Source organism: Trichomycterus rosablanca, chromosome 5, assembly GCF_030014385.1.
Source record: "Trichomycterus rosablanca isolate fTriRos1 chromosome 5, fTriRos1.hap1, whole genome shotgun sequence".
Taxonomy (NCBI): domain Eukaryota; kingdom Metazoa; phylum Chordata; class Actinopteri; order Siluriformes; family Trichomycteridae; genus Trichomycterus; species Trichomycterus rosablanca.
This window is the reverse complement of record NC_085992.1, coordinates 12,999,949-13,027,218: the sequence shown is the minus strand read 5'-3', so window position 1 is coordinate 13,027,218 and position 27,270 is coordinate 12,999,949. Positions and strand designations below refer to the sequence as shown.

Genomic DNA, 27,270 nt, shown 5'->3' with positions numbered 1-27,270 from the left:
TTCATATGTGCAAAGTGTTTCATTTTACTTACATTTTCTGCATTTAGCAGACACCTTTATCCAAAGTGACCAACAATTGAGACTGTATACATTGCAAGCAATTGCAGGTTAAGGGCCTTGCTCAAGGGCCCAATAGTGGCCACTTGGCAGATGTGGGGCTTGAACCAGTGACCTTCCAATTACTAGTCCTGTGCTTAATTATTACTTAACTTTTACTTCACATTTTTGGCATTTAGCAGATGCTTTTATCCACTTGCAGTACTGTGACAGTATACAGTCTAAGCAGTTGAGGGTTAAGGGCCTTGATCAAGGGCCCAACAGTGGCAACCTGGCAGTGTTCGGGCTTGAACCAGTGACCTTTCGATTACTAGTCCTGTACCCTAACCTCTCGGCTACAACTGCCCTGAGTTGCCTTTCAACTGCTGAGCGACCCCTGCCCACTTGATTTGAGACACTCACTCACTCACTCACTGTCTTAACCGCTTATCCAATTAGGGTTGCGGGGGGGGGGGTGCTGGAGCCTATCCCAGCTTTTCAATGGGCGCAAGGCACACAGTAACACCCTGGACACACACATACCCATACATACACACACCCATTCACCTATAGGGCAATTCAGTGTCTCCAATTAACCTGACAATTTGCTCCAGGAGAAAACCCATGCAGACACAGGGAGAACATGCAAACTCCACACAGAAAGGACCCAGGACCTTTTTGCTGTGAGGCGACAGTGCTACCCACCGAGCCACCGTGCCGCCCTTGATTGATCGCCCCCAAATGAAGTTCAGAAAAAACGTCTTAAATGTTTGCCGATTAAGCTTTATTTAAATAGACCGGCATTGTTTTAAGCTTTATAAAAATGTACAAAAGAATGCAAAAAAAAATATGGTTTGTATAGTTTCACTTTCTTTCTTCTATGAACCGGTTCATTTCAGACAGTAGCAAAACCAGACTGACCCCTGACATTAATAAATAGTGATTTAAGTTAAAGGACCCTTGGATCAATGACGACACAATTGTAGCCTTCTGTGGCCCTGAGGCAGGACAGACTGAGTTAATTAGGCAACTGAAGGACCCAATTAGTGGAATTGGGGGGCGGGAGTGACATATTGTGTAAGAAATGCACATATTGTGCAGCTTCTGGATACAACGCAGCTTCAATTAAAACAGGAGAGAATTGATAGAAAAACAGACTGACCCTGTACACTGAGGTTCATCTCTCAAGTCCACACACTGCACACACACACACACATACACCCAAATGCACACTCAGCATGCACACACACACACACACACACACACACACATACTCTCTCTGTCTCTCTCTTTCTCTCTCTCTCTCACACACACACACTAATATATCACACTGCACATACAACATGCACAAACACACACATACACATAAAAATATGCATATAAACACATATGCACAGCCTCCTCCCTCAGGGACAAAAAAGGGCACCGGGCTCAGGTGGGGGGTTACAGCTCACCCATCAGCCGTGCATCCATATGGGCCAAGCTGAATTCTAATGATGTGATAAACTCCTCATGTCACTTCCATTATGGCCAATTTCATTATCTGATGGTGTGTAACAGGGTGACAGCAGTGAGATCGTCCCGTGAGATAGAGGGCACAGCTTGTCAACAGATTTATTCAACACATAATGTGTATGAATTATGAGGAAATTATGAGGTACCTTTACTAGCACATTTTGACATTGTTGCCTTCTTTTGTTACATAAGTAACATTAGAAACAACTACCTAGTGAGATATTTTCAGAATAAACATTTAAGCTCCACAAAAGTGATCCTATCACATTCAATATAAGATAAGATAATCCTTTATTCGTCCCACAGTGGGGAAATTCACAATATTCAAACTATTAAAAGATGATAGGGGTCTTATAGTTTATTACAAAGACAGAATAAATGCAAATTAACTACATAAAATTCCAGTGATTGTGGTAAATTGAAGCATGTTTGGCTTTTATTAAATACATTGCAAAATAACAATGTAAATTCAAACTCCATAATAATTACACTTATTTCTACCAGTGACAACACAGATAACATCGATCCATTAAATCAACATAAAATTATGGTCAGTCTTGCTTTTTACTGTTTATCAACAATAAACACCTACAGTTAAAATGAAAAATCAGACATACTGATTGAGCTCTGATATTTATGCATTGTGGGGGGTTTGCATAAAGGTCCTGGGTTTGATTCCCAGGTGGGGCGGTCTGGGTCCTTTCTGTGTGGAGTTTGCATGTTCTCCCTGTGTCCGCGTGGGTTTCCTCCGGGTGCTTCGGTTTCCTCCCACAGTCCAAAAACATGCCACCAGGCTAATTGGAAACACTGAATTGTCCTATAGATACCTAGCCGCTAGATGCACAAACCAGTGCATTGTAGTGCCGGTCCCAAGCCTGGATGAATAGGGAGGGTTGTGTCAGGAAGGGCATCCGGCGTAAAAACTGTGCCAAATCCCGCCGGCGACTCCTAACGGGAAGAAGCTGGAAATGCCGACCCCGTAATCAAAAAACGGGACAAAGGCTGAGGAACAAGAAGAAGTGGTGGGTTGGCATAAAGCTGCTGGTATTTAAAGACACAGCAGTTAGTTCTGTTTATTTAACATAAATAATTTATATTATTATTTTAAAAAGATACATTTTAGTCTTGTATATGCCTGTAAAAGAGTGATTGGAGACACTGATTCTGTGATGCCTTGCATATGGCAGCTAGTCAGGTAGTGCCGCCACATTCCCAACACCTAACTTTCAGTGCTTGGCCCTTAATAAAACTAATAGAACCTTGCAAAACAAAATGCAAGAAAATTAGAAAATAATACCTTTTGGTGAAACCACAAAACAAATCGTTTGATTAATATTCATTATTAACTCCACACAGAAAGGACCCAGACCGCCCCACCTGCGGATCGAACCCAGGATCTTCTTGCTGTGAGGTGACAGTGCTACCCACCGAGCCACTGTGCCGCCCTAAAAAATAAATAAAATAATGAATAAAAAAAAGCTTAATTTAATAAAACAATATTTTAAACAAAAACCTGATAATTCACATTAATAAAGTAATTTAACAACAGTGACAGTTTTAAAAAATAAATCTGAATTATGAGCTATAGTAATATGTTTCCAAAGTTTCTACACCTCCTTAGTCATACAGAACTCTCGTTTTAGTTTAGGGTTGAACCTCTTCAGACACCGTATTTTGTTTTAGAAATGGCTAGATATTTAAATAAACATTTTACTATATTTGTAAGTGTAAAACTTTGTTTAACATGTGTGCCTATTATCAAATTAATTCGTATTTCTTTTTATTTCATATTTTACATTTTGTGCATTTTTGAGACCTGCCTCTTAGCGATCTAGATGACGTCATGCTTTAAAGATGGCCGAAGGGTGAGTAGTTAAGTAGCTTCAAATAATCCATTTTTTAAAAACGTATTAAATTTTTATTACAATTTATTAGCGAAATGACTGTTTGTTTTAGCCAAGTCGTACCGTTAAAAAGCTTCGCGTTTAATAATACTGGTATTTGTGGCGGCTTTTCAGGCTTTGTTTACAAAAATGATGCAGTAGCTAAGCTGTCTAAGAGCTGTGTTTCATATCGCTTCCTGCTTTCTACATAGTGAACTAGATAGGGGATTCAGTGCTGAAAGGTTATTGACCCTCCAGTGCACATATAGTGTACTTAAAATGTATTTGGGATTGCATCGCACTAGTCAAACAACAACACAATGGACGCTAGCTGTTATCATACACAGCGGTTTTAGCTTAAAACAAAATAAGCGATTTTTTTCACTAAACTATTTTATTACTATAGTGTTCGGTTTGAATTTTGCAAGTGTTAATGTTAAGTACATGAAGCTGTGTTATTAGAAAACGTTAGCTTGATAGCTAGCTGTATACTGCAGCTCGAAGTCTTTCTGGATTTTTCGGACAGTTGGTTCAGTGTTCAGGATCGATACTGGTTCACACCGGTATTAATGTGCGATATTTCTGTGATATTGTGAGTAACTGATGAATCTCGGTATGTGTGATGGTAACAGCGATGGAGGCTGGTGGGGAGGCTGGCTTCAGCAGAGCCTACAGACCCTTAAAGAGAGGGTGAGACGTCTTTACATTTATTTACCATTTATTATTTCTTATATAAGGTAAAGTTAATGAAAGTTTATATTCAGTTGCACCATTAATGTCATTACCACAAACAGAAAAACACATACAGTCTTTTGATGTGTTTTATATAATTGCTAGGAATGGATTAGAGTGAACGTTCAATAAGATAAATAATAATAATTCTTATTTTCATGAACACTAAACACTTGAACATCTACTTATAATGTTAACATGCATTTATTTCTAATTAACTTAACGTATAAGTACAGTGGGGTTAAAAGTATTTAGTCAGCCACTGATTGTGCAGGTTCTCCTACTTAGAAAGATGAGAGAGGTCTGTAATTTTCATCATAGGTACACTTCAACTATGAGAGACAAAATGAGAAAAAAAAAAATCCAGGAAATCACATTGTAGGATTTTTAAAGAATTTATTTGTAAATTATGGTGTAAAATAAGTATTTGGTCAATAACAAAAGTTCAACTCGATACTTTGTAACATAACCTTTGTTGGCAATGACAGAGGTGAAACGTTTCCTGTAAGTCTTCACCAGGTTTGCACACACTGTAGCTGGTATTTTGGCCCATTCCTCCATGCAGATCTCCTCTAGAGCAGTGATGTTTTGGGGCTGTCGCTGGGCAACAAGGACTCCGTAAAGTTTCTATGGGGTTGAGGTCTGGAGACTGGCTAGGCCACTCCAGGACCTTGAAATGCTTTTTACGGAGCCACTCCTTCGTTGCCCGAGCGGTGTGTTTGGGATCATTGTCATGCTGGAACACCCAGCCACGTTCCATCTTCAATGCTCTCACTGATGGAAGGAGGTTTTGGCTTAAAATCTTATGATACATGGCCCCGTTCATTCTTCCCTTAACACGGATCAGTCGTCCTGTCCCCTTTGCAGAAAAACATGATGTTTCCACCCCCATGCTTCACAGTAGGTATGGTGTTCTTGGGTTCTTCTTCTTCCTCCAAACACGACGAGTTGATATTCTCCCAATCCTCTTCTGGATCATCCATATGCTCTCTGGCAAACTTCAGACGGGCCTGGACATGTACTGGCTTAAGCAGGGGGACACGCCTGGCACTGCAGGATTTGAGTCCCTCTCGGCGTAGTGTGTTACTGATGGTAGCCTTTGTTACTTTGGTCCCAGCTCTCTGCAGGTCATTCATCAGGTCCCTCCGTGTAGTTCTGGGATTTTTGCTCACCGTTCTCATGATCATTTTGACCCCACGGGATGAGATCTTGACCCCAAGGGAGATTATCAATGGTCTTGTATGTCTTCCATTTTCTTACAATTGCTCCCACAGTTCATTTATTCACACCAACCTGCTTGCCTATTGTAGATTCACTCTTCCCAGCCTGGTGCAGGTCTACAATTTTCTTCCTGTTGTCCTTCGACAGCTCTTTGGTCTTGGCCATGGTTGAGTTTGGAGTCTGACTGAGGCTGTGGACAGGTGTCTTTTATACAGATAACGAGGGCAAACAGGTGCCATTAATACAGGTAACGAGTGGAGGACAGAAGAGCTTCTTAAAGAAGAAGTTACAGGTCTGTGAGAGCCAGAAATCTTGCTTGTTTGTGGGTGACCAAATACTTATTTTCCACCATAATTTACGAATAAATTCTTTAAAAATCCTACAATGTGATTTCCTGGATTTTTTTTCTCATTTTGTCTCTCATAGTTGAAGTGTACCTATGATGAAAATTACAGACCTCTCTCATCTTTCTAAGTAGGAGAACTTGCACAATCAGTGGCTGACTAAATACTTTTTGACCCCACTGTATATACACGGATCAGCCATAACATTAAAACCACCTCCTTGTTTCTACACTCACTGTTCATTTTATCAGCTCCACTTACCATATAGAAGCACTTTGTAGTTCTACAATTTCTGACTGTAGTCCATCTGTTGCTCCGCATGCTTTGTAAGCCCCCTTTCATACTGTTCTTCAATGGTCAGGACCCCCACAGGACCACCACAGAGCAGGTATTATTTAGGTGGTAGATCATTCCCAGCACTGCAGTGACACTGACATGGTGGTGGTGTGTTAGTGTGTGTTGTGCTGGTATGAGTGGATCAGACACAGCAGTCTCACTGTCACTTCTGGACTGAGAATAGTCCACTAACCAAAAATATCCAGCCAACAGCACCCCGTGGGCAGCGTCCTGTGACCACTGATGAAGGTCTAGAAGATGACCAACTCAAACAGCAGCAATAGATGAGCGATCGTCACTGACTTTACATCTACAAGATAGACCAACTAGGTAGGAGTGTCTAATAGAGTGGACAGTGAGTGGACATGGTATTTGAAAAATTCCAGCAGCGCTGCTGTGTCTGATCCATTCATACCAGCACAACACACACTAACAACATACATTGTTACATCCAAGATGGCGGCTGGCAAGTGTGGCATGTTTGGAATGTTGTTAACTCTTTTAATTTATGTGTTGTTTTTAGAGTTTTTTTGTGGAAAGTTGCACGGACGACGAATGGAACTTTTAGAAATTAATTTGGACCATCAGGAAATGTGTAGAGATAAGCATTTTGGTCATGGAAAGAGCGTATTCCTGGATACGTTTGTTTACCCGTCTTTGTTTCCGGCCAAGCGTCAGCTCAAGTGTACTCGCAATCATCAAAGTAATAGAATGAATTACCTGATTATTTCAATATGTTTGTTAATATCAGGGGATATACATCAATGTCCAGGACCAGGAGGGTTATCTTGGCGAGGACTGAAGGCGAAGGAGAATGCGAAAGTATGTGCGCGTCGCGATGGAAGTGGTATTGCACATATGCCGGTACATATGGAAACACCGACTGCTCGAATGGGAAGCCGGAACACTCAGCCAGGTTTCGAGCGTATTGTGCGGCAAGAAAACCACAGCGTGGACTCGTTTTTTTCATCAAGGGGTCTGCATATACTTCATCTTAACATCAGAAGCCTTCGACCTAAGATTGATGAGATTCGACTTCTGTGTAGAAGCAATAGAGTTGCTCTGCTGTGTATTTCAGAATCTTGGCTGGACAGTTCTATTAGAGACGCAGAAATAGAGATTGAGAATTATGTTATTGTGCGTAGAGATCGGAATCGTAAAGGTGGAGGAGTATGTGTCTATATAAGGGCAGATTTAAATTTTAAACAAAGGGAAGACCTAAATCATGATGAAATCGAAGCTGTATGGTTAGATATCTTGTTACCAATGTGTAAGCCTATCTTGATTGGAACATGCTACAGACCTCCAGATCAGAGTAATTTTTATGATTTATTAGAAGAGGTATGTGGTAGATGTGAATACATGGTTAAAACAGAAGTGATTATGGTTGGTGATTTTAATACTGATGTTTGGAATGCTGATATTACTTCATTTAAGGCCTTGATGAATTTTTGTCGTATGTTCGGTTTTTATCAATTAATTAATGAACCAACACGAGTCTGTTTGTCTACACAGACTGTAATTGATCTTGTTCTAGTGTCCGATAAGTCTAAGATAGTCAAAAGTGGTGTTATACATTATGGGATGAGTGATCATTGTGGTGTTTTTTGTACAAGAAAGATTAAGAAAAATGTGCTTAATTGTCATAATACTATAAATATTAGGTCTTTAAAACGGTACAGTAAGGATGTGTTTTTAGAAGGTTTAAGTCAAATGAATTGGTCAGAGGTTTTAAAATGTAATAATGTGGATCAAGTAGTGTTAGTTTTTAAAAGTATGTTTTTAAAGGTAGTAGATAAATTAGCTCCAGTAAGACACATTAGAGTAAAGCAAAGAAGCGCACCTTGGATGAATAGTGAAATTTTGGAAGAAATTAGGAAGAGAAATAGATTGTATTCAATTTTCATAAGAAATAAGGATGATGAGAGCTGGACAGAATTTAAAAAACAAAGGAATACGGTAAACAGATTAATAGAAAAAAATAAAAAGACTTATTTCAAAGAAAAGATATTTGAATATAGGAAGGATTCTAGTAAGTTATGGAAGTCGCTTAAGCAGCTTGGTTATAGTAATCGATTGACAACTAAAAGTAGTAGTTTTAGTTTGGAATCTGAAAACAGGGTTATGTCAGATAAGAGAGAGGTGGCAGAAAGGCTAAATAGTTTTTTTACCTCAGTTTCTAGTAGACTAGTGGATAAGTTGCCCAGTCAGAATGGTCAGTATGGGGAGAGTTATGTTCACAACTATTATAAACGACAAGGGGTTGTGATGGATAGTTTTTCTTTTAATTATGTGTCAGAGGAAGCAGTATGTAAAAAACTTATGAATTTAAACTGTTCTAAAGCAACGGGTCTTGATAATATCCCAGCTAGATTTTTAAGAGATGCTGCAGAGGTTATTTCCCCATGCATCACACATATCATTAATTTATCAATTCAATATGGGTACTTTCCAGTACAGTTTAAAGATGCAAGGGTGATTCCTTTTCACAAGAAAGGTAGTAAATTAAATGAAGAAAATTATAGGCCAATATCTATTCTAAGTACTTTATCAAAGATAATCGAAAAGATTATCTTTGAACAAATAAATGATTATTTGACTGGCCAAAATCTTATTTATGAATTTCAATCTGGTTTTAGGAAGTCTCATTCCACTGATACGTGTTTACTTTATTTAACTGATTTTATTAGAAGCGAGATAGATAAAGGGAATTTATGCGGCATGGTAATGTTGGACCTACAGAAGGCTTTTGATACTGTTGACCATGAGATTTTATTGACAAAGATAAAAGCTATTGGTTTTAAGGATATTGCTGTAAAATGGGTTGCTTCATATTTAAAAGGACGTAAACAGCAGGTGGAAATAGGAGGTGTTTTATCCTTACCCAGATTTATTGATTGTGGGGTTCCCCAAGGAAGTGTATTGGGTCCACTCTTTTTCCTTTTGTATATCAACGATTTAGAGTCGATATGTTCATGTAAACTTCTTTTGTACGCAGATGATTCAGCACTTTTATTTTCTGACAAAGATAAAAGTATTATAGAACGTACATTAAGTGATGAATTATTAAAGGTTAGTAGGTGGTTGTCCGAGAATAGGTTGTCTCTTCATTTGGAAAAATCAGAATCAATTTTATTTGGAACGAGAGTAAAATTAAACAAGATCTCAGTTTTTAATGTGGTTGTGGGGGACATTGTGTTAAAAACCAGGGACTCAGTTACATATTTAGGATGTATTTTAGATAGATATATATCAGGTAGGGGTCAGGCAGATAAGATTTTAACTAAGATTAATCAAAGAATTAGGTTTCTTGCAAGAATTTCAAAGTTTTTAGATAGAAAAACTATGATTACCTTGTCAGGGGCTTTGGTTCAGCCTTTTTTTGATTATGCCTGTTGTTCATGGTATAATGGCATTGCAAAACAGATTAAAACTAGGCTTCAAACATCTCAAAATAAATTAGTTAGGGTTATTTTAAACCTCCCCATGAGAACCCATTTGGAAATGAATCATTTTCAAATGATTGGGTGGTTAAAAGTTCAGGATAGGGTTGCTCTGATAGAATTGGGTAACGCGTACAAGATTATACATGGAACTGTTCCACAGTATTTTAAAAATTATTTTATTCAGGTGAGGGATGTTCATGGTTATTTTACAAGAAGATCATCCACAGATTTAGTACTGCCATGCTGTAAAAGTAAAGTGGGTAGGGATTCTTTCAGGTTTATAGCAGTATCGTTGTGGAATCGTTTGCCAGGGCCTTTTAAAATATGCGACAGTTTGCAAGGGTTTAGACAGGCTGTTAAGGAATGGTTGTATGAAAAGGGAACGTTTGCTAATTAAAAGTTTTAATAATGTTTATGAATTAAATTGAATATATTGTGTTATGTTATAATGATTATATTACGATGTCATGCTTGCTATGCTGCTGATTGTTGGACCTGATTATGTATAGGGACCACAATGGAAATAAGTCTATGGACTTTTTGTGTTATCCCTGACTGTTTCAGTTTTTTATAGGAGGTATTGTATCTATTTATAAAATATGAAATGGTTCAATAAAATCAAATCAAATCAAATCAACACACCACCACCATGTCAGTGTCACTGCAGTGCTGAGAATTATCCACCACCTGAATAATACCTGCTCTGTGGGGGTCCTGGCCATTGAAGAACAGGGTGAAAGCAGGCTAAAAAAGTATGTAGAGAAACAGATGGACTACAGTCAGTAATTGTAGAACTACAAAGTGCTTCTATATGGTAAGTGGAGCTGATAAAATGGACAGTGAGTGTAGAAACAAGTGTACAAGACTCGTTATTGAAACAAAAGTTTAGACTTTTAAAAACCATGCAGTGGATATAAAAATATCTACACGCCTGAAAATGCCCATCTCCACATCTGTACTCTTAATACACATGGGTAAATGTTTGCTAGTTAGAATGAATGCCAAATCAAACTTTGATTCCTTTGTGTTTACAGTCAACTGAGACGTACGAGTTCATCAAACGAGATTTAACAGAGTTCTCCACTGTGGTGCAGCATGACACTGCGTGCTCTATCGTCGCCACAGCAAACGCCGTCAAGAGCAAGCTGGCGGTAGGGTTCCATAATACACACAAACAACACGGTATAGTGACAACATGTTCTGCTTAGACAGACTGGCAGTGAACCTCAGACAAACTATGCTTTTACATATGATGGCACTTGTGCTTCCAAAGTGGGTGTGTCGGCATATTCAGACAGAACTGCCGCACACTCAGGTATCTTCTTAAGTTCTACCTAAATGGAAGTACCTCTAGCTCACCACTGCTGAGATCCAGGGTTCAAATCTCAGCCGCGTTAAAGGCCAATCTGGCGTCTACACAGACATAATTGGCTGTATCTGAGAGGGGTAGAATAGGGGATGGCCGGACAGCTTAGTCATTCAGAGGTGCACTTGTCAGTGCGCTCTCTGTGCTGGTCCCAAGCCAAGGGCATCAGACTTAAAAACTGTGCCAAATAAGGTATGCTGACAGCAATGCATCTTGTGTACTGTATTCAAGTATCGTGAGGGTGATAGGATTTTTGTCATATCGCCCCCTGTCAGGTGGAAGGATCATCAGACACCACGGAGAAGGTGAAGAAAGGCATCAGTAATATTCTGGGCGTAATCACAGACACGCTGGCGCCACCACCAGACAAGACCATCGACTGTGATGTCATCACGCTTGTAGCCACACCGGCCGGAACCACTGAGGTTTACGACAGCATCAAGGTAAGAGTGAAGCACTTAAAAGGGTTTATTTACAGAACATAGTGTAGTTCTTGGGTAGAACAAGAGGCACATCAGCTAGACTGGGTGCCACATAAAGTTTCATTGACGAGCTTCATGCTTTCTCTCAGGCTCGACTCTACAGTCTACAAGCAAATCCTGCAACATACTGCAATGAACCTGATGGTAAGCTTTTCTTTTGGCTCCTTTTGTCTGATCGGTGTATTGACTTTGTGCTTGTTTCCTCTCGTTTCATTGGTTGAACATAAACGTAAAGCTTTAAATACTTTTTAGATCGCCTGGAATCTTGTGACTAGTGGTCACCATTGATTAATAGACAATGAATAAGAAAACATTAATGTTTTCATTTAAATCTTCCTTCATTTATTTTCTTCACATTTACACATAAAGTCTTTTAACTTTGGTTTCACCAAAACAATGAGCTTTTTCTTTGTATGTTATTTGAGGCATGACAAGTTGAAAGCTGAAGGCAGATGTTAATGTTGTCTCCTCAGGCCCTCCAGAGCAGTTTGACACTTGGCTCTCCACCTTCAGCCTGGAAGAGAAGAAAACCGAGATCTCAGAGTTGCTAGTCACCAGCCCATCCATCCGAGCCCTCTACACTAAAATGGTACCAGTTCACTTCTGATTCGCATTTCTGTTTGTTAAAACCTGGTCCTGGTCTGATCCAAGTGATCAACACTCGCTATAGTATGTAAAAATTTAGCCCCCAGCCTACCCCCATCACTAACAACCAAGGAGGGCCGTCGGCTGTCACATGCCTCCTCCGCAGTAGTATAGGCCACTCTAGACTTACTCACAAGTATCTATTGACACCAAACATATAATGTATTACTAACCATAAAACACATCTTACACCATAACAGCAAACACTTGATATAAACATTGCAGACAACAATAACCATATACCCACCAAGTGTAAGCCATTAAGATAGGCTATGCAGCTGATACAGCAATAAAACCAACTCTCCTATTAACCGTAATAAGACTGGAGAACATGCGCCAAGGTATCTGATACCATTTCTGCTTGTGAAATTCCTGCTTAAATGGCAGAATTTTCATTCTTTACACAAAGCAAAAGCTTATCAGCTAGCAATGAGCATTTGGTTGTGTTTAAACCTAATACAATTTTTTTTCTCTCCATAATTTAGTATAGAGCTTTGTTTTACTGGACTTTGCAACAATTTTTGGTTTAATTTATGGCATGCTTTTATATCTGTGTGTTTCAGGTACCAGCAGCTGTGGCTCACTCCGAATTCTGGCAGCGCTACTTCTACAAAGTGTTTCAGTTAGACCAGGTAGGGCTTCTACTAATAAACACTTGTGTACAGAAATATGAATATTTTGCTCTGTGTGTGTCCTTTTATAAAATATTTTATTGTCATGTTTTACCGCTGCCTTATTCTGGTCAGGGTCAGAGTGGGCCCGGCTTAACCAGAATCACTGGGCGCACTGAAATGCCCCAGATAGTACACCAATCCATCGCAAGGCATCGGCCACCTAAGCCCCCCCAAGACATAGCCAATAATCTCTGTATGTAGTGGCTCAACCAGTCATTAGCACTGGGTATTGGAATCCTGGATCCCAGCAATTCTGCCCCCCCACGCTGCCTACACTACTGGTTAATCAAGCATCTACACAGACATGATGGGTTATGTTTAGGGGAAGGAATGGCTGAAGCCCTGTGGTGGATTGTCTAGGGTGTTTCTGTTTTGTGCCCAGTGTTTCCCGGTGGAACCAGACTCGGCATGACCTTGACTAGGGCACATTGGCTGATAAAAAAAAATGCAAAAGAAATTTCCTAAGATAAATAAATACATTTATTAATTTTAAGAGTGTTGGCTTGCTTCAGTTGAAGCAGTTTCTCTGTGTACTGTGTGCATGCCGCCACCTAGTGGACTACAATACAATCTTGTTTCTTTATGTTCTGCTTCAACTATGGAGGCCAGTCGGCTTATACTGTATTTTTCTATTGGAAAAAACTTAAGGGTGAATCATTAACTAAAATCAATAACCAAATAATCATCTGTATTGTTACATTTTTTATATCAGTACATTTATTGGGATTGTGACTTTATTGGTGCTTTATTGTGCGGCAGTGTTCACTCCTGGCACTGTGTGTAGTGTACAATGCTGTTTTAGCTTATTAGACCTTAACATGTTGAATCATTTATGACTGTCTGTAATTTAGACACACACATATGTGTGTGTAAGATTGAGAGGTTTTTTTTGCATTTATGCATTTGAGTAATAAGCAGGTGAACCTGATGTGGACTAGGTTAATAAACCCTGCTCTACATTACACAATAGTGTTCAGCTCCAACAGACCTGTGTGACTGAAATCCAAAGCTGGCATGAATAGAGCGCTGGCATTCATTTTTCTTTGTCGTTAGACCTGTACTCAGAAATAACCCTGAGGATTTGAAAGGACTTTCTATGAGGACTCGGTATATGTGGCCGTATGTGTAAAAGAAGTGATAATCCTTAATATGTGTATTTTTATGGACAGGAGGAGGCCAGGAGAGTGGCACTGAAGCTGAGAGCAGAGGAAACCACACAGGCTGAGAGTCTAGGCTGGGAGGAAGAAGAGGAAGGTCTGAAACCAGCTTCATGTTCTTTGCCCTAAACAGCTTTAATGACTTGTGTGTGAAAGAAAGAAAATGTTTATTTACACTAGAAGTATTATTACATAATCAGTTACTACTTACAGTAGAATGCGTAGATATGCTTAGGGCATGCCAGTGGTCATATTCTAATATTCCAAAAATACTGGCGTCTTGCCCTAAGCATATTTACACGTTCTAAGTAGTAATTATGTAATAATACTTCTATTTATAAGCTTTATAAGCTGCATCCTGATTGGTCCAGTTTTAAAAGGTTCTTTCTGGAAAAATCTGAAAGCATTACACTCTGGAAAAAGCTGTTTTTGAAGTGGACAGGTTTTGACTGTCTTGCAGCCACAAAGGAAGATGTTATATAGACCAATGGTCCCCAACCACCGGGCCGCAAACCAGTACCGGTCCGTGGGTCGTTTATTATCGGGCCGCACAGAAAGAATAAATAATTAGAGATAGCTCCAAGAGCAATTAATTTTCCAATGCACTTTGGGTGCTATTGCGAAAAAAGCTCAGGATTCACACTGATTTTCCATTCTACTGTATAGTTATTCTATTTTAAATCCCCCCACCCCCGCCGGTCCGTGAAATTGTATCTTGTATGAAACCAGTCCGTGGTGCAAAACAGGTTGGGGACCGCTGATATAGACGGTATGGTAAAAAGTATGTGGACTCATCTCCTAATCAGTGAGTTTGGGTGTTTCTGCCACATCTATTACTAAAAGTTGTATGAAATCAATTGTGTATGGCAAATAATATGCTTCCATTTTTGTAGCCACAGTTTAGAAAAGGCCCTTTCCTATTCCAGTATGACAGTTACCATTTCTACAAAGCCTAGAGCCCTGACCTTAACCCCACTCATTAATGACTACATTAAAAATAAATGCTAACTTTAATGGAACACACACATTAAACTACGAGATTCACCCCAACATCAGGAATAAACCAGAAACACATTATGGAAAACGTACAGATCGAGTTGTATACACTAGATGTAGAATAGGCCATTCCAGATTGACACACAAACATTTAATACTAGTAGAAAACACCACACTTTGTGAAGACTGTCACATACCAAACACCATAAAACACATCCTGAACGAATGCCCAAAACAAAGTCTAAATATGCCCAATACATTACAAAAAACTCTCACCCAGGACAATACAGAAATAATCAATAATTTCCTTAATAATATAAGACAATAATACAATAAAACTAGCGTAAAACACTGATTCCTGCCGTGATATCATAAACATGGCGGTATAAAAACAAACAAATACCAATGGTTTTGAAAAAAGATGTCCAACAAGCTGAGGGTCAGTGTCCATATACTTTTGGACAGTGCAGAAGCTGCTGTGTCAGATCTCAATTGATTCTTTTTCATTCTGTCTCTTCTAGATGAATTCCTGGGAGAAGCACCCTCATCTCGTCTGGACTTCACTCCTCCCGTAATCGTCGAGACCAGTCCCTCATGCCCCTCAGCTGTCTCCCGTTTTGAAGCCACGCCTGATGTCACCCCGTCAGTCAGCAGCGACAGCGTGAGCCTCCCTACACAGCTCGAAATCCTTCCAGCCCAGCTCGAGGAACAGGCATCGCTCAGTCCAGAGGAGGACGGAAGCAATACCGTCGTGGAGGAAGTGAGAAAGGAGGGACCCAAAACAGGTGGAGTGAAGGATGAGAAACCCAAAACACAGGATATGAAGGATGAGGGACACAGAACTGGAAGAGTAAAGGAGGAAGGAACCAAAACAGAGGGCACAAAAGAGGAGGTGTTGCAGGATCTCCGAGTGTTTGAGCTCAACTCTGACAGCGGCAAGTCAACGCCCTCGACCAACGGGAAAAAAGGTGAGGGCGAATTGGTTCGGTGATTCAGATCAGAGGGTTCTGACCTGTAGTTTGGAGGAAACAAGGTAAAGATCGAGACTTGATTGAGGCTTTGTAGGTGAAGTGAACAAAGCAGTGGCTCTTGGGTGCAGCTGCGTTTTGAATCAGTTACAGAGGACCAGACCAAAATTTGTCTCTCATGGGGTGGATCGGGGTAGATTAGGTAATATTTGGAAGCTGGATCATACAGTGTGGTGTAAAAGTCGTACAACAGAGCAGTGGTTTGTAGCTTTTTTTAGCCTGTGTTTAAATTAACCTATTCTTTTTGTCATGACAGGATCCAGTACCGATGTAAGCGAAGACTGGGAGAAGGATTTTGACCTGGATATGACAGAAGAAGAGGTCCAGCAGGCTTTGTCTAAAGTCGACGCCACTGCAGAGGTGCAACCCATACCCATTACATTGTGGTTTATTACACCCACTTTGTCATTTAGCTGTGATGCTACAAGAACCATGCTTTTGGTGCATTTGTTATTGAAACCTACAGATTACTTAATGCGAGAAAAGTGCACAGCACAATTGATGTTAGTTTCTTGCTTGCAGTAACAGCTTTCCACCATAGATGTCCCCAAATTTCCAGAAGTTACACTTTCTCCCAATTTTCTTCTGGATCTAGTCATATCCAATTACACAAGTGCATTTCGCTTCCTCTCTACTGTACTGTAGCTGATCTCCACTCTGACCGTGGAGAGCCGTGAATAACACACAGCCCCTCCGACACGTGTGCAGTACCAACTGCATCTTTTCACATGCACGAGACAAGTTCATATGGGGCTTAGTCTCGCACACAGAGAGTCAAGCACCGATCTCTATTATCCCTCGCCCCTGATGCAGGTGTCATCGATTAGCCAGAAGAGGTCGTAATTGCATCAGTTTTGAGGAATCCCTTGAGGAATCCATTCCGGCATTCCAACCAGATGCTGAGATTCGAGCTCACGAGTTTGAAATGTCAGCTCTGGTGTGCTAGTGTGTTTTACAGCTGCACTGATGACAGCCTTGTTTGTTTCTTTGAGCTCGTATGGCATAATGGTAACAGCCAGGCTGCTGGTAACAGAAGTACCTGAGTTCTGGGGGTGGGCACATAGATATATATATATATATAAATATATAAAATATATATATATACAGTGAGGAAAATAAGTATTTGATTCCCTGCTGATTTTGTAAGTTTACCCCCTTACAAAGACTTGAACAGTCTATAATTTTTATGGAAGGTTAATTTTAACAGAGAGAGACAGAATATCAACAAAAAATCCAGAAACAAAAACATTCGCCAACATTATCGCACCAACAGTTGTCTCTTTCTCACCAAGCTTCTTGCTGATGGTCTTGTAGCCCATTCCAGCCTTGTGCAGGTCTACAATCTTGTCCCTGACGTCCTTTGATAGCTCTTTGGTCTTGTCAATGGTATATTATATATATATATATATATATAGTAGGTGCATGGCATTATGTGAACCCAGCCATTGGGAGGACACATCAGTGCACCCTTAGTGCTGGTCCCAAGCTGATCCCAGATCCCAAGGAGGATAGGGTCAAGGGCATTCAGTGTAAAAATAGTGCCAAATCAAATACGTTTGCAAATGAAAGTAATTAATGCCTGTATTTGTGTTTTCCTAATTGATTTTAATAGTGCACATTGTAATATTAGAAAATCTGCAAATAACAAAATGTTCTTGTTTTTGTGTGTTGTTTTTTTTTTTAGTTTGATGACGAGGACTGGGAAAACTGGGACTGAAAAGCTGAGACCTGAGAGTGACTAGAGATCATAACTGCTCCCAAATAAACCCACGCTTTGTTATCATCTTAAAAGATTTAATCCATGCATACATCTTCTTATTCAGCCAATCAGACCGGATCAGGAGAACCATCAGAGCCTCTGCTCTGCTGCTCTCTCCCTCTGCTGGGTAACTTCCAGCCAATGAAATTTACCACCAAGCAGCTCAGCTGTTTAAATGTGCTTTTGAAGCCGATATGATAAATGAACTCGGTACGTTTTGCTTGGACATCCATATTTCTAAACAGAGTAGTTGAGATGATATTGGAGATGGAAAGGTTCTGCCATCGAAGCTTACAGTATGTAAATGATTGTACTTTTACAGTAGGAGTGGGGATGAACAATCGTACACTTTTGGGGCTTTATAGTAGCCATGCTCTATCATGCTGCTTGTAGCGCTCTAGGATTAGAAATTAATCCTTACAATGAAAATACATGTAATTTATGGGGTTTTTTTTTTTTTGTTGACATCTGTTTTTTTTCTTTGTCTACAAAATACTAATATATCTAATCTTATGCAAGTGATTCTGAGTCTTCATTCACAAGACTGTCGCACTTTTATTTCGGGTCTAAACGTAATCCCGGTGTACTACATGCCTTGTTCAGCTGTGTGTAGAACGTGGAGAAAATGTGTATTTTGTTGACAATGTTAATGTCTGACTAAACACAACCAGTCATAACCTGTTCATTCTGATCTCATGGATTTTTATCTTTCTATTTCTATTATATTTTAGATCAGCATCTAAATATGTGATTCATAATGAATAATACACTGATTAGCTAAAACATTAATATTCACTTACCATATAGAAGCACTCTGTAGTTCTACAATTACTGATTGTAGTCCATCTCTACATACTTTTTTAACTCGCTTTCACCCTGTTCTTCAAGTGGCAGGACCACCACAGAGCAGGTATTATTTAGGTGGTGGATCATTCTCAGCACTGCAGTTACAATGACATGGTGGTGGTGTGTTAGTGTGTGTTGTGCTGGTATGAGTGGATCAGACACAGCAGCGCTGCTGGAGTTTTTTTTTTTAATACCGTGTCCACTCACTGTCCACTCTATTAGACACTCCTACCTAGTTGGTCCACCTTGTAGATGTAAAGTCAGAGACGATCACTCATCTATTGCTGCTGTTTGAGTTGGTCATCTTCTAGACCAGGGGTATTCAACTAAAATTTAAAGAGGTCCAGTTAGAGAAAATTTCTTGAAGCAAAGGTCCGGAATGTTTAACTATATACAGTATATATATATATATATATATATATATATAAGCGACTTACACAATGAGCAACTGAGGGTTAAGGGCCTTGCTCAGGGACCCAACAGTGGCAACTTGGTGGTGGCGGGGCTTGAACCAGCAACCTTCTGTTTACTGGTCCAGTACCTTAACCACTGAGCTATCTATATTTGTTATATATAAGTAGCCTAGTAGTTGTATCAACATCTGCATGTAATCAATAACTGACTGTCAAATCAGATGTCTGTTTGTTTATTAGGATTTTAACATCATGTTTTACACTTTGGTTACATCATGACAGGAACGGAATTGTCATGGACAATTTAGTGTCTCCAATTCACCTCACTTGCACGTCTTTGTACTGTGGGAGGAAACCGGAGCACCGAAGGAAACCCACGCGAACACGGGGAGAACATGCAAACCACACAGAGAGGACCCGGACTGCCCCACCTTATCAAACCTTTCTCTTATCAAATTAAGAGAAAATAACAATAAATTGTGCTCCAGTGGGAAGTAAAAACAGAAATTAGTCTCTCCATCACGGATTAAATGCTGTAATTTCGCTGTACACGTTTCTTTTTTGGAGAGCGCCATTTGTCTCCTGTCTCACTCGTCTTTTTCTCAACTTTCTCCGGCACAGTCGTCTGTATCTCTCCCTTCGTTTTTTGTACGTTCGCTATCTTTTTCTTTCCACCGTCTTTTTACATGTAACTCGCCTCTAACTCGCTCATCTGTCTGCGCTGTAGAGTCGCAGTGTTTACCGGCTGGAATGCACAGACTTGATTGGCTGAGTGGTGTCACGTGATTGGTCTGTGCGTTTTCTCATCCGCTAAACCGCTACCGTAAAGATTACAAAAGCTGCGCCGGTTAAAATAGAAGCGCTCTGTCAGGTTTCAAATCATAACTTTCTGTTTTGGCTGTAGATCCGGGTCCGTATGGGACAGCTTCTGGGTCCGGACCGCGGTCCGTCTGTTAGTGACCTCTGTTCTAGACCTTCATCAGTGGTCATAGGACACTGCCCATGGGGCGCTGTTGGCCGGATGTCTTTGGTTGGTGGACTATTCTCAGTCCAACAGTGACAGTGAGGTGTTTAAAAACTTAATCAGCATTGTTGTGTCTGATCCACTCATACCAGCACAACACACACTAACACACCACCACCATGTCAGTGTCACTGCAGTGCTGATAATGATTCACCACCCAAATAATACTTACTCTGAAATGGTCCTGTGGGGGTCCTGACCATTGAAGAACAGCTTGAAAGGGGGCTAACAAAGCATGCAGAGAAACAGATGGACTACAGTCAGTAATTGTAGAACTACAAAGTGCTTTTATATGGTAAGTGGAGCTGATAAAATGGACAGTGAGTGTAGAAACAAGGAGGTGGTTTTAATGTTATGGCTGATCGGTGTATGCATTAAACGCAGTCATGCAGGCCTCGCCTCCTTCACTAGCGATGACAAACCATACACAGAGGCCGCTCCTCCTCCACAAAACTGAAGTATCATACGTGAGTATTTAGAGGCCACATCTCTTTCACTAGGACTGACACTACACACACAGGCCATGCCTACTTCCACTGTGAGGAATCGGTAATGCAGAAAGGCCACATCTACTTTCACTGATATCTGAAGTTATTGATGTTGACTGATGTTAATAGTGTTTCTTTAAATTCCTCAATAATCTTCCTCCAGTCCTGCTCCTCTAGTTATGTGTTCAGAATACTGGTTAAAAAGAATTAGTGACAAGTCGAGACAACAAGCCAGAACACACTTTATACACTTTTTTTATTGTCCTTTTATTAGTTTTTTCATTAAAAATGCCACATTTTGTTTTATTTATTGTCCTACATGTTAACCGCAGTGATTTATAAACCAGAATTGTGCAAGTTTGCTGTAGATAATGTGTTAACTTGCACTAAATGTTCAAAAATATGTGGTCATCTGACCATTAGCTTGTTGCACATCCCATTCCAACACCATGTCAATTAATCCCTCCATATGCAGCTATACCAGCTTTGATCAAGGATTTCCACAAGATTTTGAAGTGTCTTTCAACAAGAGAGCATTCGTAAGATAAGACGCTGACGTTGGACGAGGACGCCTGCCCCGCTGTCAAGTCAACAGTCCAATTCAGTCCAAATGTGTTCAATACAGTTGAGATCAGGGCTCTGTGTTGGCCAAAAAAGTTTCTTCACAACAATGCATGTCTTTATGGACCTTAATTTACTTTATGCACAGGGACACAATTGATTGGCAAAAATTGAAATCATATTAATTATTTTAGATGTTATTATTATTCTGTTTCCTAAAAATTAAAGCTTAAAATGTGTCTGTGGGTATTTAATACAGTTGAGATCAGGGCTCTGTGTCGGCCAATAAAGTTTCTTCACAACAAACCATGTCTTTATGGACCTTAATTTACTTTATGCACAGGGACACAATATAACTTATTGCCTATCAAATTGATATCATAATAATCATTGTCGATATTATTATTAATATTATTATTATTATTCTGTTTCCTAAATATTAAAGCTTAAATTGTGTCTGTGGGAATTTGTGTCTGCTTCACCAAGAGAGCATTTGCAAGATAAAAACACGTTGAATGAGAATTCCAATTCAATCCAAATGTGTTTAATACAGTTGAGATCAGGGCTCTGTGTAGGCCAATAAAATTACTTCACAACAAACCATGTCTTTATGGACCTTAATTTACTTTATACTCAGGGACACAATTGATTGGCAAACATTGATTATTTTAGATATTATTATTTTTCAGTATCCTAAAAGTGAAACCTTCATCATCAGCCAGTAAAAAGCAGATCTGTTTTCTTAAAGTTATTTTAATGCTGATTATTAAATTAGGAAAGGTAAAACTCAGTACACATAACAGAAATGTTCTTAATCTTGTGTTTTATACATATTTGAATACTTATGTGATTTACATCAAGTGAATAATGAGCTGTTTGGTCTGACTGCAGTGGATGAAGGTGCTGATGCTGCAAACCCGTTTAAACGTGGCTAATTATTTTATTTCTTTATAAGAATAAATATACTGTAATAAACTGCTGAAATATTTCGGGTTGAGAAGCTTAAAGATGGTATTAAGAGCATTTAAAGTAAAGTAGCAGTTTTGATTCATTTTACAAGGTGGATGACGTGTGAGTAAGAAACTAGTGAGGTGATGACGTCACAATCGCGGCTCGTCTGAAGGTTCTATAAATGATCCGCTTTCATCTCACACTCATCATTAGGATTTACACTCCACACGGATCAGTTCTACAGAGCAACAGGTCATTTTATTTTCTCTTCTATTCACTTTTATTAGCTTTATTTCTGAATACAAATAGATACAAATAAGTACCAAATAAACATTAAATTCTGTAGGGAAAAGGTGTGTTAGGAATTTCATATTTTATAAAATAGGTAAATAGCTATTTCACTGTAAAAATGATGTATTAGCAATTAATATGTAAGGAAAGAAAACATTAAACATAACTACAATATTGTTTTAAAAATATTAAAACAAACTGCATTGTAGTAAAAAATTATATATTTTATTTAATTAAGACTGATAATTTTAGCTGTTTTAAGATAATTATTAAAGTAGCTTGTTTTTAGTCTTTTAATGCCCAAAAATGATGAACCAGTTTTAGAAGAGCTTGACTTCCTCTCCAGAATAGGATTTATAAATATCCATAACATTCAATTCAAATTAAACATGCATAATATTAGGGTGGTCCAAGTACTTAACATATAGAGAGAACACATAATCTCACAAATCACAAACAACTGTACAAAATAGGATGTATAAATAGGCATCAGGCTTCTTAAATGTTTATTTTCAAATGTTTCAAATCCAAACACTGCTTATATTTTGTTGTTGCAGGATTATTACGCCGCTAACATGGCCGCCTATAATGTCCAGTGGGTGGGATCCTCTTACCCGACATACCCGAAATATACATACCACTCTTCCTCATCAATGATGATGGGACCACAGCCTCTGGGCCGTGACTATTACATCCCTAATGGCCAGGTACTTTTTGCCTTACAGTTCTCAGCTAGTATATATACATCTAGTAAAGTATTTATGTATTGGGGTTATGTATACTGTACGTGTGTGTGTGTAGAGTAAGATAAATATTTTGCTTTATTTCTATTTATTGCAGTACTGCTCACTGTACAATCAGCATGTGCAGCAATATCAGTACACAGTGGCCACAGCACCAGAGGGATCTTATTATGGAGACAGTTCTGCTTATGGACCTGTGTATGGTAAGTAGTTCTTACTTGGCAGAAATTGGGTTTGGTTTCTTTATCCAGCTCTAAAGAGTGAATCTTATGTTCACACATCTAAAACAGACAGACCTCCTGTTAACAAGATCCTTTTGTGATAAACTGTCCACATACATTTGACCATGTAGTGTATTTCTGATTTGGGACATAAAATGAGGGTTTGTGTGCTGATCCTCTTTATGCTTTTAGCTACAGGGTACTATACTCATTACCAGCCTTCTGTGGCATATTGTATGATGGACACTTACCAGCAGCATCAGGGATCGTTTGCTCAACTGCAAGCCACGCCCACTCTGCCCAAAAGACCTCGCAAACTGGTAATAAATCTATTTGTCTTTTTCTTGTGCTGTCTATTCCCAAATTTTAATTTCAGTGTGAATGTTGTTAGTAATGCTAACTTGATTTTTCTACAGATTACAATCCGAGACCCGAACCAGGGAGGACGTGACGTCACGCAGGAGATCCTGTCTGGATCAAGTATGGAAAATCTGGAATAATATAAAAGCTTCATGCATGACAAGCTACTATAAACAGTACAATATTATTATATGTGATTATTATACTACTGCTCATTATATTCATGTTTTATTTCTACAGACCTTGAGACCAAACCTGTCCAGGATCTCCAGTCTATCCCAGTCGCTTCTGCTCCTCCAGTGGAAAGTCAGGATGGGATTTTGGTTAAAACCTCATTTCCAGCTCCATCTTCTTTACCTGCTGCACTGCCTGTATTGAGTAGCAGTGTGGAAGCTCCAGTGGCAGAAGAAAACAAGGGCTGCAATGATTTAAATGAAGCAGAGCCAAAGGATCCTCAATCAAATCATTTGGTCTCTGTTATTGACTCCTCCCTTAAAGAAATACCCAAAGTGGAGTCTGAATCTAAGGTCTTTCTAAAAGGTTCTCCATCTTCATTTTCAGAAATGGCTGCACTGTCTGAATTGAACGGCAGTGTGGGTGTCCCCATGGAATCTGAAAAAGAGGTGGAAACCAACAACAATGACCCTACAGAACTGATCGAGCTCAGTCCTGCGGTTAACATGGGATCTGTTTCTAACGCCACCGCCGATGAACAGCCCAGTGAGAACGCTTCCTCTGCCACCGGAAAGACTGATGATGAGGTCAAACCAAATCTGGTGCCCTCAGCACCAAACATATCTGACACTGAGCAGCTGCAGGGATGCGTGAGCGAGGACGACGAGGAGAAAGTCAAAGCCATCATTGACATCACTGTGGAAAGAGCCACATTAGAACCAAACTCTGCAGTGATGTACGCAAACTTTTGCTGTGAACTTAAGGAGGTGAGTGAGGTCTCTCCACATCCAAACTTAATCCATTTAAGGTTAACTAATATTCATTAAGATAACTTATATCTATATGTGTGAAGTTCCGGAAGCTGAAAGTGCCCAACCTGGAGAAGATGCTGCTCAGCCGCTGCCAGGAGGAAGTAAAGAGGGAGAGGAAGAATGACAGACTTTTTGCGAAGAAGCAGAAGGAGATGAATGAAGCCACCGAGGTTTCTTTTTTTAAAGTGTAGTCATCTGGGATATACGTACATCGATAAGCCATAACATTAAAACCCCCTCCTTGTTTCTACACTCACAGTCCATTTTATCAGCTCTACTTACCATATAGAAGCACTTTGTAGTTCTACAATTACTGACTGTAGTCCAGCTGTTTCTCTACATGCTTTGTTAGCCCCCTTTCATGCTGTTCTTCAATGGTCAGGACCCCTACATGACCACCACAGAGCAGGTATTATTTAGGTGGTGGATCATTTTTGGCACTGCAGTGACACTGACATGGTGGTGGTGTGTTAGTGTGTCTTGTGCTGGTATGAGTGGATCAGACACAGCAGCGCTGCTGGAGTTTTTAAATACCGTGTCCACTTACTGTCCACTCTATTAGACACTCCTACCTAGTTGGTCCATCTTGTAGATGTAAAGTCAGAGACGATCGCTCATCTACTGTATTGCTGCTGGTCATCTTTGAGATCTTCATCAGTAATCACAGGACGCTGCTCACCGGGCGCTGTTGGCTGGATATATTTTTGGTTGGTGGACTATTCTCAGTCCAGCAGGGACAGTGAGGTGTTTAAAAACGCCAGCAGCGCTGCTTTGTCTTATCCACTCATACCAGCAAAACACACAATAGTATAAGGGGGCTAACAAAGCATGCAGAGAAACAGATGGACTACAGTCAGTAATTGTAGAACTACAAAGTGCTTCTATATGGTAAGTGGAGCTGATAAAATGGAGGAGGTGGTTTTAATGTTATAGTTGATCAGTGTATCTACATACTGATAGAAATAGACAGTTTTATAATTGATCATTACTAACATTCCCTGTAGAGAGTACAGCAGCGCTTAAAGAAAGATCTAGAGAAAGAGAAGATCAGCGCTTTCCAACAATCCCTCAACAACATGGAATTCACTGCAGAGCTTTTCAAGCTGAAGTTGCTTCCAAAGCGGATCATAAACACCTGGATTGAACAGAAGCTTGTAGTGAACCCCAGCGAGGACAACGTGGAATGTCTCTGCAGGCTGCTCTCCCTCACCGGCAAGCACCTGCATAGTGACGAGGACCAGGTAGGAAGCGCATTGGTTCTCTTTGGGCACCAGTTGCTTTGTAGTAGTCGAGAGAAAGTAAAAACACTTTATTGTAGATTGCGTGTTGGTGTTTCTTGTGTTGACGCCGTTCATCTTTGTTTGTGTAGTACTTGATGGGACTCTACTTCTCGGCTATCAACCAAATCATCAAGCAGAAGAAAACCTCATCTAGGATGTGCTGCATGCTTCAGGATATTGTGGATCTGAGACTGGTAAATACTTTAAATACTTACAATCCCCTTATCCTCCATCATTCTCAGCTCAGCTTTAATATTTGCCACAACAAGCCAGCACAGATCTGTGCAATTTCTTGTGTTTTGGGTTCTTTTGACTTCCTTTTCTGTGTAAAACAGAATAACTGGGAGCCAAAGAGCGACAATCAGGGCACCAAAATCAACAATATGGTCCACAATGAAATAAAACAAGAAGACAAGAAGGTGCCATCCAGAGAGAACATTAATCCAAAAAGAGAGACCCGAAAAGTCCAGAGACAGGACAATGGTTTGATCCTGGTGACCATTAAAAACCAAACCATCAGTACAGCCCACCAGATCAAGAACAACAAGGTACAAACCAATGTGAGGAATCACTTCTTATCCAAAGACTTATGGTTTAAATCTAAGGTCATGTGACCATAAAGTTCAATTCATTTCACCATGTCTCCTGTTTTCTATTTAAATTAATTCATAGACTACTACCTTGAACCACCACCAGCTTGATGCCCCTAAAAAAGCATGCTCATGGGAAAATCGGGGCATCAAACCAAAACCCAGCACTGAAGTTGAAAAATATGCATATTCTAGGCAAGTTATCTTGCTTCACTTATGATTTCATTTAGTGCTTTCATGGAGTAGTACACTATTCCATACTAGTTTAATACTTACATACATTCTAGCTTTTATGTCATCAATAGTTTCTCCTCTTTTCCCTTGCACAGAAGGAACTACAGCAGAAATGATTATTGTGAGAGAGATCAGGATCGCTTTGAGTGCTGGAACAGGAGGGACAGAAGATATAGAGGACAGGACATGCGTCCTCGTCACTCCGTCTAGAAACATCAGAGAAAACAAGCTGGAGCTTTCTGAAATAAAGCCACACACAGAACAGCTGCCTCCAAAATCAACAACCATTAAGAACCATGAGCAATAAAAACAATAAAATTTCGAACTGTGTGCGTTTGATTATGTTCACATCCTCTAGTACTCTTGGTCAACAGGTTTGGTCAATTTGGTGAAACTATGCTACTTTTGGGCCTAAAAGAAGGAGAGGGAGAAAGATTGTTTTACAGCAGAGAAACAGGTAGAAGGTGGTGAGAGCTGAAACACTGAATGTGGGCACTATGGCTGGTAGAGGGAGAGAGATTGCAGATATGATGGATCAGTGCATGTGCCCCACAAGTGGCTTTTGAGATAGAAGTGATAGAAGATTTTTGAGGAGCTGACTTCAAAGGGCATTGGTGAAGGGAATAGAGGTGATGAGAATGTGTTGGGTAGATACAGTGTTA

General features: G+C 39.8%; 2 protein-coding genes across 5 annotated transcripts; both read left to right on the top strand.

The window, feature by feature from the left end:
- The first annotated feature begins 3,391 nt into the window (after positions 1–3,391).
- Positions 3,392–17,659, top strand: bsdc1 (BSD domain containing 1). 2 transcript variants are annotated; one of them, XM_062995742.1, is made up of 11 exons: positions 3,392–3,416; positions 4,067–4,124; positions 10,548–10,664; positions 11,155–11,322; positions 11,451–11,505; positions 11,835–11,950; positions 12,570–12,638; positions 13,850–13,934; positions 15,355–15,801; positions 16,118–16,221; positions 17,546–17,659. In XM_062995742.1, exons 1-11 carry the CDS (start codon positions 3,406–3,408, stop codon positions 17,576–17,578), a joined length of 1,263 nt encoding a protein of 420 aa, XP_062851812.1. In that variant the 5' UTR covers positions 3,392–3,405; the 3' UTR covers positions 17,579–17,659. The 2 variants fall into 2 exon arrangements, with proteins under 2 accessions (XP_062851812.1, XP_062851811.1); XM_062995741.1 differs by lacking the exon at positions 3,392–3,416 and having other exon boundaries at positions 3,946–4,124.
- Positions 17,660–22,095: 4,436 nt separating this feature from the next.
- LOC134314346 (eukaryotic translation initiation factor 4 gamma 1-like) lies at positions 22,096–26,933 on the top strand. 3 transcript variants are annotated; one of them, XM_062994925.1, is made up of 12 exons: positions 22,096–22,155; positions 22,752–22,901; positions 23,035–23,140; positions 23,351–23,478; positions 23,575–23,638; positions 23,759–24,459; positions 24,546–24,674; positions 25,509–25,745; positions 25,874–25,978; positions 26,120–26,344; positions 26,457–26,569; positions 26,707–26,933. In XM_062994925.1, exons 2-12 carry the CDS (start codon positions 22,770–22,772, stop codon positions 26,816–26,818), a joined length of 2,052 nt encoding a protein of 683 aa, XP_062850995.1. In that variant the 5' UTR covers positions 22,096–22,155; positions 22,752–22,769; the 3' UTR covers positions 26,819–26,933. The 3 variants fall into 3 exon arrangements, with proteins under 3 accessions (XP_062850995.1, XP_062850993.1, XP_062850996.1); XM_062994923.1 differs by having other exon boundaries at positions 22,102–22,155; positions 26,704–26,933; XM_062994926.1 differs by having other exon boundaries at positions 22,104–22,155; positions 26,120–26,332; positions 26,704–26,933.
- The last annotated feature ends 337 nt before the right edge of the window (positions 26,934–27,270 follow it).